The 11,453-nt window shown below is 40.9% G+C and overlaps 1 protein-coding gene across 2 annotated transcripts; it reads left to right on the forward strand.

Moving 5' to 3' along the window:
- Positions 1 to 375: 375 nt before the first annotated feature.
- On the forward strand, positions 376 to 11,169 carry tlr3 (toll-like receptor 3). 2 transcript variants are annotated; one of them, XM_088342083.1, is made up of 6 exons: positions 430 to 507; positions 646 to 735; positions 2,975 to 3,388; positions 5,501 to 5,695; positions 5,995 to 7,850; positions 9,492 to 11,169. In XM_088342083.1, exons 2-6 carry the CDS (start codon positions 709 to 711, stop codon positions 9,727 to 9,729), a joined length of 2,730 nt encoding a protein of 909 aa, XP_088198209.1. In that variant the 5' UTR covers positions 430 to 507; positions 646 to 708; the 3' UTR covers positions 9,730 to 11,169. The 2 variants fall into 2 exon arrangements, with proteins under 2 accessions (XP_088198208.1, XP_088198209.1); XM_088342082.1 differs by lacking the exon at positions 646 to 735 and having other exon boundaries at positions 376 to 507.
- Positions 11,170 to 11,453: the final 284 nt, after the last annotated feature.

The raw sequence follows: 11,453 nt of genomic DNA on the forward strand, positions 1-11,453 counted from the left end.
GTCTCTTCTTACTTTCACCATTTCCATCCTCCACTAAGAGAAAAAAAAAATCCAAAACAAAAAGACCGCGGGGACGAGCATGATAGGTAGCAAACCTATAAGTTATTGTTCATGATCATCTTTATCACCCGGGCCTTTTGTGGGGATATTCCTTCATTTCTTCACGTGTGATTGCAGCTTGGGCGTATCAAAACAGGCTTCACTCGAGTCGTACTGTAATGTTTTTCCGTGTGTGTGTGTGTGTGTGTGTGTGTGTCTGTGTGTGTGTTTGTATGTATGTGTGTTTGTGAGACAATGCGCGTTCATGTGTCAAGGCCAAGGTATGTCAGGGAACCGCCCACACAGGAAATTGGCAAAGGGTTTTTTTCTTTTCTTTTTTTTTTTTTGCATGGATTACCTGTATTTCTTTGTCTGTAGCAGTTGAACCATTCTGAATTGAAACTCAATAGTTGCATCAAAATGCCCAGAAGACAAGTTTCCCCTTGCCTGGGAATGAAAAGAAATTTGGTAAGTTTTTGGAAGTGTGCGTGTAAGTTTGTGAGTTTGTGTTGTGGTTTATGCACAATGCACATAGCCAAGCTCATTTAAGAAGAAGTGAAAGCGGAGGTAGAAATCTCACGTCCGTATTTGTTTGCTCTGACGAAGATCATTTAGTGAAGTCTGTTATGTTGGAATATCTGAGGAAATACAACTTCTACGTCCAAAACCATGATCTACAGATATGGGAAAAACCTGGTAAGAAATTTGGAACAACTATAACTACATATAATTGATACAAGGTTTAATGAATAAATTGTTTAAAAAGAAAAAAAAATGTGTACATATTTTGAATCTGTGCCACTAGCAAAAGTATGCCTGATTTGTTGTTGACGACATGTTTAGCTATATCAGGGATGTCAAACTCAATTCGACTCTGGGGCCGGATCAAGACTTTTTATTCTTGGGTGGGACGGATCTATAGAAGAATGTCAATGATACATTTTTGGCTTTGTTTGTTTGTATTAGGCTTTACCATTCAGTCTGCATTGGTAACCTACCCTACTTATTATAATCAGTAATGAAAAGGCAGCCTTTATAAACACAACACATTTATTTTAAAACCAGAACAGATGGTAGACCCAAACGCATAACGTTACACACAAAGCTTTATTGGAGAATCGAGAAGGTCAGGTGCAGGAAAACAAACAACAGGGATCCGGTGCTCGCTGGGCAGGAGGAGCAAGGAGCTCACTGGATCGGAGCGTGGCCGGAATGCGGAAACGAGTGGAGTTGCCGGGACGGGGGATCGGAGCGTGGTCGATGTGCAAAAACAGGTCAAATAGCCGGAGCGGGAGAACAGAGCGTGGTCGATGGGCAAAACGGGTCAAGTAGCCGGAGCAGGAGATTGGGAAGTCAGGGACAGAGAAGCAGGATACTGGTGAGGACAGGACAGACGAGAGCCAGGGTCAAATTGTGCTCGCCTTGCGTATGCTGAGGTTCGCTGACGGACAGACCAGGAATGAAAGGAGTACTGACTTTAAATAGGAGAGGGAGGCAACGGGCAGCAGCTGGCCAAACGAGCGGGCACAGGTGAGGGCAATGGGCAAATCATGACAATTTACATACCTGCGAATGCGACCGCTTTACGTGTTAAACTACAGCTTTTCTCTTCTTAAAAACGTCTTCCTCTTTTACCCCCCCAAAAATATACTGCTTTTTCAAATCCAGACAACAACGCCAAAACATTTTGACCTGAGACCAGTAATTTTGTATACCGCTACTTTATTTTGAAGCAAGTCTAAGTCTTAGTGCATTTACGTTAAGGTGCAAGATTGCCACTTCTGGTTTTCAACAAGCACATTTTGTTTTCTTTTTTAATATACGGTAGGCAGATTTGGTTTTTCACTTAAAATTAGAGTGTGCGATAAAATCCACTGCTTTTTAATGTCAAAAGTTTGACATTAGATGTAAGTTCAGGCCTAAATTTTACAGCCCGACCCAACCCAAACCCAACCAGCTAATGTTATTTGAGGGACCAAGCCCAAATTCAACCGGAAACTTATTTGTGAGGACTCAGGAGGAGCCAGGGTAATTTTGGCCGACTCGGCTCCCCTCCTTTGTGCCCGCTACATCAGGTCTGACCGTGCCAATGAAAGGGGGACAGAGTCCATCACTTTGATCCTCCTCACAGAAAAAGAAACCTAAAATATTGACAGATGGATATTTTTCTTAAAAGTCACGTGAAATAGAAGCCCAGCCCAAAACCCAAATGTAATGATTTACATTTTAGACCTGACCCTCCCCAAATTTCAGATCTTACCTCTATTCGGAATGTATGCCTTTTGTCACCAACAATGAAATGAATGCGTCAACTACCTTATGTTAACAGTTGATTGAAGGCACTTTACGGAACCAACTCACCATGCTGTACAAACTCCACACTGCCCTCCAGTGGCCAGAGAGCACATTTGGTTTGCATGAAAAAAAACAAAACAAATAAAACTTTCGATAAAAATGACCTGCAGACTCGCTTCTTCTTTTGACATGCTCAGAAATTTACGGCATTCCGAATAAAATCACCCAGTCTTTGATATACCCTGAATACTGTATTTGATCAATGTTTTTAAGATACCTGCGTAAATAAGCAGGCTGTTTTTTTATACCAATGACGCTTTTTTTCCCCCCCAAATATTTTTATTTCCATTTTCTCTTCATTGGTGGTACACACATCAGAGGGAAACATGAAACTGACTTTGAACAGGCAGTAACCATAGAGGCCTCCATTGAAAAACAATGTGTACTTATGCCATTTCCTACCTAAACAGTACCTTCAGCCACACTTTTCACATCATACGAAAAAACTTGTCAAGTAATTAACAAAATAAGAAAATGAAAAATAGATGCACAGTAATAATACAACGTATTAATTCAATGACGGATTTTTGTATTCATCGTTTTTACACGTTACTCCACGTTTTTACCTTCATCCCCACAGGTGCATCTGTACACGATGATGCTGATTTTATCTGTCGACACCTCTCAGATAAAGACCTGTCGCCTTCAAGGCACCAAAGCAGACTGCAGCCGTTTAAGCTTAGCCTCCGTGCCACCCTACCTCCCAAGTAATATCACCTGGTTGGATCTGTCCCACAACAGACTGAAGCAGATCCCTCCAGTGTCCCTGGAACCCTACGCAGACCTCTTGCACCTGGATATCAGTTTCAACAGCGTCACAAACCTGAATGGGGGTCTGTGCCGGGCTTTACCCCTGCTACAGACTTTTGACGTGGACCACAATGAAGTGCATGTCATTCAGGAGGAGGATCTGAGAGCCTGCGGGAACCTGACCAGGTTGCGCTTGTCAAGCAACAGGCTGAAGCTGAAAGGGGAAATTTTTTTCAGGTTGCAGGTACTCATCTCCATGATCCAGCGTTTCGATTACCATCACTAAGCTTATCGTTGTCCTCTAAATACAGAGGCCAGAAGATGTTGCAGAGTGTGTATATCCATAACATTAACAACCAATACAAGGCACAAGCGTATGTAAGAACCCTCAATCTTGCGATACACAAGGTTTCACAGTCACTCGGTTTATTGCCTGCATTCAGTAAACAAAACAATACAAAAGTCAGGGCATCTGTTCACGACTGCAATAATCTTCAGCGCGATGCAAATTAGCTGAAGCTACGGCAAGCAGACAACATGCGAGCACATTAATAGTGAAACTTTAATAATAACAATGAACATAACTTTCCCACGTACCTGCATTCAGTAAACAAAACAATACAAAAGTCAGGGCATCTGTTCACGACTGCAATGATCTAAAACATTAAAAATACAAAAACTGGACATCACTCAACAGGCCGTACCCCGTGGCGTGTTTGCATCAAAACATGTTGCATCATCGTTTCAAGCTGTATTACTTTACTTCTCATTTAGTGCTTTTTTAAATATACATCATTTAGCACAACTTATATATCTTTATATACAAAAATAATTTGTGAAAGCAGCTTCTATACCTAGCAAAATATGCATTTTTTTTTATCCAACTGATATTGGGCACATCTTACCTTCAGCGTGATGCAAATTAGCTGAAGTTACGGCAAGCGCTGAAGCCCATAAAGTGCCAAACGAAAAAGACAGTCGCAGACGCCCATGACTTAACAATTACATGAGGTACCGGAATATTAATTAATATCAATATCAGTAATACAACAAAAACACAGATCTTGTGAGAATTCAAAAAACATTCAAAACAATCAAATTTCAACTCTGTTACACGAAGCACCAGTGCAGTTAAGCAGAAAGGAAAAAAACTACTGGACTAGTAATGAGTTTGGTAAGTGGTAAACATAACAGCGGAAATTGATTTGAATAAAAGGCGGCAATTCAATGAACAATTGACGACAAGTGTATGTATAGACAATATTTAACATAAATTCCATAAAATAAAACTGTATTTTGTTTTAAGGTATTAGATAAGAATTAACTAAATTTGGTTTATCTTGATTTACTCATCCATCCATCCATCCATTATCTGCACCGCTTTTCCTCAGTAGGGTCGCTGGGGTGCTGGAGCCCATCCCAGCTGTCTTCGGGCAGTGGGCAGGGGACACCCTGAACTTGTTGCCAACCAGTAGCAGGGCACAGAGAGACGGACAACTCGCTCGCTCATTCACACCTAGGGACAATTTGGACCGGCCAATTAACCTAACATGCATGTTCTGGGAATGTGGGAGGAGACGGGAGTAGCCGGAGTAAACCCACGCAAGCACTGGGAGAACATGCAAACTCCACACACGAGATTCGATCTCATGACCTCAGAACTGTGCCGCACATGGCGCTAACCACTGTGCCGCCGTGCTGCCCCTTGATTTACTTAACCTGTTTTATTTCGATTTCAGTTTGATGAACGGTCATATTAGTCACAAAATGTACTTTTATGCACACAATAACAATGTCTTGCTTAAGACGATTCATGATCGCATGTCCGGTTTGTTGTTTACGCTGGCGTACGTGTTCTGAAAAACGGACTCGCAATTTTGTTTATAAAGGTATTTTTTCCCGAATTTTATTCAAACAAGGAATAACAAATGGTTGTTCGCTGATTAAAATAATTTATTGAGTTTGAGAGTCTAGTTATATGATCAAATATTTACAACAATATGTCTCCAACAAATTTTTAGAATTTATTGAAATATTACAATATCATTTTATTGATATATTTCTATCTCGCTTTTTAACTGGGATTGAATTTGGCTTTACATTGTCCTTTAATACAGAGGTCTAAAAATGTTTTAGTATGTGTATGTAAAACATTTAGAATGTCAAGTTCTAACTAAAGCAAACCTTTTTCAAGCTAGTCATATGCAAAGCTATACAGAATTGGTAATTAAGAACACTCATACTGTAATTTGGAGCTTGATTCTAGATTATTATAAAGTGAGTCCAAAATTCAAAAATTAACCTGTGAACCAAAAGTTTAACTAAAGTAAGTGGCTCTTCTGTCTCTTTCTTTCAGAGTCTTAAGTTCCTGGACATATCTAAAAACAACCTAGACTCGGCCAAGTTAGGCTCCGTGCCTCAGATGCCAAACCTAGTGGAGCTGAGGATGGGATTCAACTCCTTCTCAACTTTGGCAAAGGATGACTTTGCACTCTTTAACCAGTCAGCATCCTTACAGGTCCTGAACATGGAATCTGCAGATATTAAAACAGTAAGGAGACACATTTTCAAGTTGAGGCCATTAATAAAATATTCGTGGGGCACTGGCACATTGCATTAAGAAATGGGGCAAATTATTTTAGTGTGGCATTTGACAACATTAATGTATTTTAAGGCCAGCTACAGTAAAAGAGTTGCATCTACCATTTCATTCCATTTTCAACCGAATTGGGGAGGGTCATTTACCAATTATAGCCCCAAATCAGTTCTTTGTAACAGAGACTAGAATAAGCTGACATAATGTATACGTTAAGGACGTTATATTACTGCTAATTATGTATATTTTGGCAGGTAGAGTCTGGTTCATTCCTACCCATGCTCCACTTGCAAGTCTTAATAATGGATGGAAGTAACATGGGAACCACAGCTATTTCCAAACTCTGTGCTGCACTGCCAGGGACATCTATCCAGAACTTGTCTTTGCAGAGGATGAAGTTAGTCACACTCACAAAAAACACTTTCCAAGGTTTACAGCGAACAAATGTGACATTTTTGGACCTCTCTAGCAATGGCTTGGGTAAAATTGAAGAAGGCTCATTCCACTGGCTCGGCAAATTGAATATTTTAGTTTTGTCGGACAATAAAATCAAGCACTTAACCAAGGAGACATTTCACGGTCTTGAAAGTTTGAAGCAGCTGGACATGAGGAAAGCTCTGGTAAAAAGTCACACCTCTGCTACACCCATCATTGAAGACTTCTCCTTCCAGCCATTGAGAACCCTGAAAACATTGTGTTTGAGAAGTACTTCAGCACGTGAGATTACTGAAAACACATTTACAGGTTTGAAGAGCTTAACATTTTTAGACCTGAGCTGGGGCAACTATGCATCGCTAAAACACATCTCTAACAAGACATTTGCTTCGCTAAGCGAGTCAGTGTTGGAAAAGCTCAACCTGACAGCGACAGCCATTTTACAGATTCAAAAAGACGCATTCTCCCATTTGCGGAACCTCACCCATCTTTTCCTGGATTTCAATTTCATCAAACAGACTCTGAGCGGGGCTGAGTTCCAAGGCTTGGATCGACTCCTGGAGCTTCACATGTCCTACAATCATCAGACGATCAATCTCAGCTCTATGTCGTTTGTCAATATTCCTCTTCTGAGGGTCTTAACACTAAGTAAAAGCCTCACAGCCAAATCCCTGAGCTTGGATCGTTCTCCCTTTGAGCCCTTGTCCAACCTCAGCTACTTGGACTTGAGCAACAACAATATTGCCAACCTGAAAAGCAACCTCCTGAGCAAACTCGTTAACTTGAAGGTCCTTAATCTTCAACACAACAACCTGGCACGGTTGTGGAAGGATGCCAACCTAGGTGGTCCTGTGCTCTATCTTAATGGGTTGGACAACCTAGTAAGCCTGCATATGGACAGCAATGGGCTCGATGAAATCCCTACACAGACGCTTAGTGGTCTGAGGAACCTACGTGAGTTCACTCTTAGCAACAATCTGCTCACCAACCTAAAGGACTCCGTGTTTGACAGCCTGACCTCCCTGAAAGTCTTACATCTCCACAGGAACCTGATCACAGCTGTGAGACCTGAGGTGTTCAGGATTCCTTTAGCCAACCTCACTTATCTCTTTATGGATCGGAATCCCTTTGACTGCACGTGCGAGAGCATCCAGTGGTTTGTGACTTGGGTGAATGCCACCAACACAACAACCATCCCCGGCTTGAGGGAAAACTACATTTGCAAGACGCCGCTGGCTTACTTCAACCGTTCTATCACAGAATTTGACTCTTTGCCCTGTAAGGATATGGCACCATTCTATGCACTTTATATACTAAGTACTTCTCTGGTATTGACACTGACCGTGACAGCTCTTCTGGTGCGCTTTCATGGCTGGAGGATCGAGTTCTATTGGAACATTCTGATCAACCGGGCTTTGGGATTCAGCGACGCCGCAGCAGAAGAAAGCAGGCAGTTCCAATATGACGCTTATATTATCCATGCTGAGGAGGATGGCAATTGGGTGGAGAGCGCCTTGTTGCCCCTTGTGGGCAGAGCATGCAGGTTTTGTCTGGAAGACCAAGAATCTATACCAGGGATGCACATTCTGGAGTCCATTGTGAATAACTTGAGGAACTCAAGGAAAATTATTTTCGTTGTCACAGAAAGCCTTCTCAGGGATCCAAGGTGCAGCCGGTAAATACATTTTTGTGCATCTTTCAAAATACATTACTCTCAGGTTAAATAAAGAGGAGCAAAAATCACTAAATCAAATACGAAAAATAAGGAATGATGAATATTCTCCAAAAGTAAAAGGTAAAAGAAAGGACTCTCACCTCCATCCACCTCATTCAATGCCAGATGTTTCTCTCAAATACAAAGTGCGGGTGCCGCACATTTTTTCCTATTTTGACTAATTTTAGAAGGCCTAGAGAAAATGTATTTCTGTAGACATATCAAAAGAAAGCTTGAATCCTTATCTTTCAGGCAAAACTTTCACTTTGGTGCTTTATGCATGAACAATGCATGAATTTTGAATTTTTTTAGCACTCGATGTTTCCGGTGCTGTAATATTCACACAATTTAAGTTACTCAAGGGAAGACCTCACACTCTCAATCGCTGGATAGAGGGAGCAAAGCAACATGAAGAAATGGGGGGGTTCCTTGATGTGCAGGCAAAAAATTGATTACTGTAATGCCATTCCTGCCATTTAGGGGTGATTTTTATCATTCTAATTTAATTATCAGAGGCTCCATACTTACTGATGAGTAGCCACAAAGTCTTTAGAATAGTTGAAAAAATAAAACAAAATAAAACCTCGTATTTTTATATTTTGGCACTTCAGGGACAAACTTCTGACAACATATTTGAATGAGTTAAAAACAGTTGGATACATTACTGAGTGTAAAAGTTTTACAAATCTTGAATGTTTGCAGGGTGAATTAAGAAATCTCGGAAATCTGTTGTGCTGGTAAAAGTAATATAGCTGATAATCCAATAGGTATTCACATTAATCATACAATTTCACAAAATACAGTTATTCTAGATTATTATAAAGTGAGTCCAAAATTCAAAAATTCATCATTAATGCTCTAAATTCTGCAAAATTTAAAAAAAATGCCATAAAACTTGCAAATTTAAATTACATTCCATCAAATATAGTTTTAATATTATTAGAACAAAATGAATCCTTGTGGTTTGAAGAAAAAGTCAAGTAGTGAAAGTAATATAAGATTGATAAAAATATTACCAAATGGCCCAGATTATAATATATTCCACAATTATACTTTTAACATTATTGGAAGGAAATTATTTTTTAAAAGAACCATACACCAAAGTGTTATGAAAGCTAAAATAAGACCACCAAATCCCACAAAAGATTGAGCAGGTAACTTGTTTTTATTGATTTAAAAGTGGTGTCTAGAAATGTTGCTCCTCTGTGGCGCCATCTTCTGGTTTATAATCGCAGCCGTAGTCAGCTCATTCCCTAAGTGCCAATAAACTCTTCTTTTCTTATCTTTTTGAGGGTTTGGTCTGTATTCTTACTTTTACCCTTTTCAGGCTACACTAACAAAAAAGAAAAACAGGGATGAGCATGAAATCACTCTTCACCCCTTTTTCAATCTTCCCCATTTCCTGCTTCTTAATGTGTTGCTAATCCCGGAACAGTGGTGACTATTTGGGGAAAAAAGTAAGATGAAAGCAGATAGGTGCGGTAGGAACAAAATCTAAAGACTTTTTAAACTCAGTCTGGCATCGTGAATAGTCTTCTTTCAATTTTTTAAACAGACTTCAAACAAAACACCCCACTTTAACTTATGTTTCTCTCTACGCAGCTTTACGGCCCACCATGCATTGCATGAAGTGATGGAAGCCAGCAGGGATTCTGTGATTCTCGTTTTCCTGCAGGACATCCACGACTACAAGCTATCGCGCTCCATCTTCCTGCGCCGTGGAATGTTGAGACCACGCTGTGTTCTCTATTGGCCCGTCCACAGGGAAAAAGTGGTTGCTTTTCGTCAGAAGCTGCTCATTGCCTTAGGGATGACCAATCGATTACCACCCGAGCGTTGAACGACCTTTACTTTGTGCAGTTTAGAGACTGGATTTTATTTCACAGTAAATTGTACAGGTAAACAATTGTTCTGTCTTGCAATGTTCTGAATGTAAAATACAGTAATCCCTCGGTTATCGCGGTTAATGGGGACCAAAACCACCTGCAAAAAGTGAAAATCCGCAAAGTAGCGACGCCCCTTCAAAAATGATTAAAAAAAATATATATATATATTATTATTTTTTTTATTTTAATTATGTTATTTTATTATTATTATTTTTTAGACCCGCGAAGCTCTGAACCCTCCAACGTGGAACCGCGAAGTACTGTAATTCATTGTTGGTTAATTCTTGTCTTTTCAGCACCATCTAGCGTTACTTTTAAATCACTGCAGCTAAATGTGTGGTCATTTTGGAAAACAGAACGTAAGGCTTTCAGTAATTACGAGATGGAAGATCGGAGTTCCGCCAAAAAGTACTACCCTGTGGTGGCGTCCTACCACAAAGCTGATTGTGATTTCCTATGAAGAGTACCGTATTTTCCGTTTTATAAGGCGCACCCGATTAGAAGGCGCATCTCCCCAAAATAGTCCTTTGTGATATATTTGTTATATATAAGGCGCACTGGACTATCAGGCGTAAAGAACTTTAACTAGAGTAAAACCGAGGGTCACGTGAATAATACATAAATGCATTTAAATAAAAATATGTTTTTATATAAAACATGGTTTTACCACTGAGATTAATTTTAGCAGCAAACAATCAACCAAAGGAGGGCACTCGAAGACCACTCTGTCATGATTAATGATGTGAAGCACCTGTGCCCGCTTGTTTGGCGCCAACTGCCTCGGACTCTGATTGGCTCCCTGTCCCTATTTAAACCCACTCCTTTCTGTCACCAGTTGTGAGTCCGTCTGCGAACCCCAGTTTTTGTTTGTTTGTTTGTTTGTACATGATTCAATTGTTTGTTTGTTTGTACATGATTCAAATTGAATCTTTTCTTCCGGCGCCGTCACGAATGGCAGCCACTCCAGCAGCTCCCGTGTTATTTTCGATTGTTCTCGATTGTTCTCAGCTCGGGGATGCTGCTGGAAATGTGAATTTCCCTTCGGGGATGAACAAAGTATCTATCTATCTATCTATCTATCTATCTATCTATCTATCTACTCTAGGCAAGCTTTTTTGACCTTGACTCACTCCTGTTTTGGCTCCTGTCTGTTTCCCGGCTCCGACCCGTTTTTTGATCTTGACCACGGCTACTCTTCTCTCCTGGCTTTCGACTCGTTGCTGATCTCGACCGCGTTTTTTGCTCTACTGTCCCGGCTACTGACCTGTTTTTTCCGCTCCCGACACGGCCATCGCTCGCCACGGAAGTGCCACTTCCGCGTTCAGAAGGACCTGATCCCCAGGACTAGCGATCACCGGATCGTGTGTGCAATCCTTTCCCTTCTTCCCAATAAAATTGAGAAACATTCGCAAGTGGGTCTTGTCTCTGTTCTGGTCCTGACACACTCTATATGTTTGTCCAAGGCAGAACAGTTACAGTATCGTATAATTATGACTACGCGTTTTCTATTCCCATCTCATCTCATTAGCTACACCGCTTATCCTCAGTAGGGTCGCGGGGGTGCTGGAGCCCATCTCAGTATTCATCGGGCAGTGGGCAGGGGACACCCTGAACTGGTTGCCAGCCAATCGCAGGGCACACGGGGACAGACAACTCACTCGCTCATTTACACCTAGGG

This window comes from Urocampus carinirostris, chromosome 8 (assembly GCF_059441175.1).
Source record: "Urocampus carinirostris isolate Australia breed hairy pipefish chromosome 8, RoL_Ucar_1.0, whole genome shotgun sequence".
NCBI classification, from domain to species: Eukaryota; Metazoa; Chordata; class Actinopteri; order Syngnathiformes; family Syngnathidae; genus Urocampus; species Urocampus carinirostris.

Excerpts from the sequence above, each read along its gene's own strand:
- tlr3 (XM_088342082.1), top strand. The coding sequence starts at position 460 with ATGCCCAGAAGACAAGTTTCCCCTTGCCTGGGAATGAAAAGAAATTTG. Across the intron at positions 3,389-5,500 it reads AAATTTTTTTCAGGTTGCAG|AGTCTTAAGTTCCTGGACAT; the intron begins GTACTCATCTCC and ends TCTTTCTTTCAG. Across the intron at positions 7,851-9,491 it reads AGGGATCCAAGGTGCAGCCG|CTTTACGGCCCACCATGCAT; the intron begins GTAAATACATTT and ends CTCTCTACGCAG.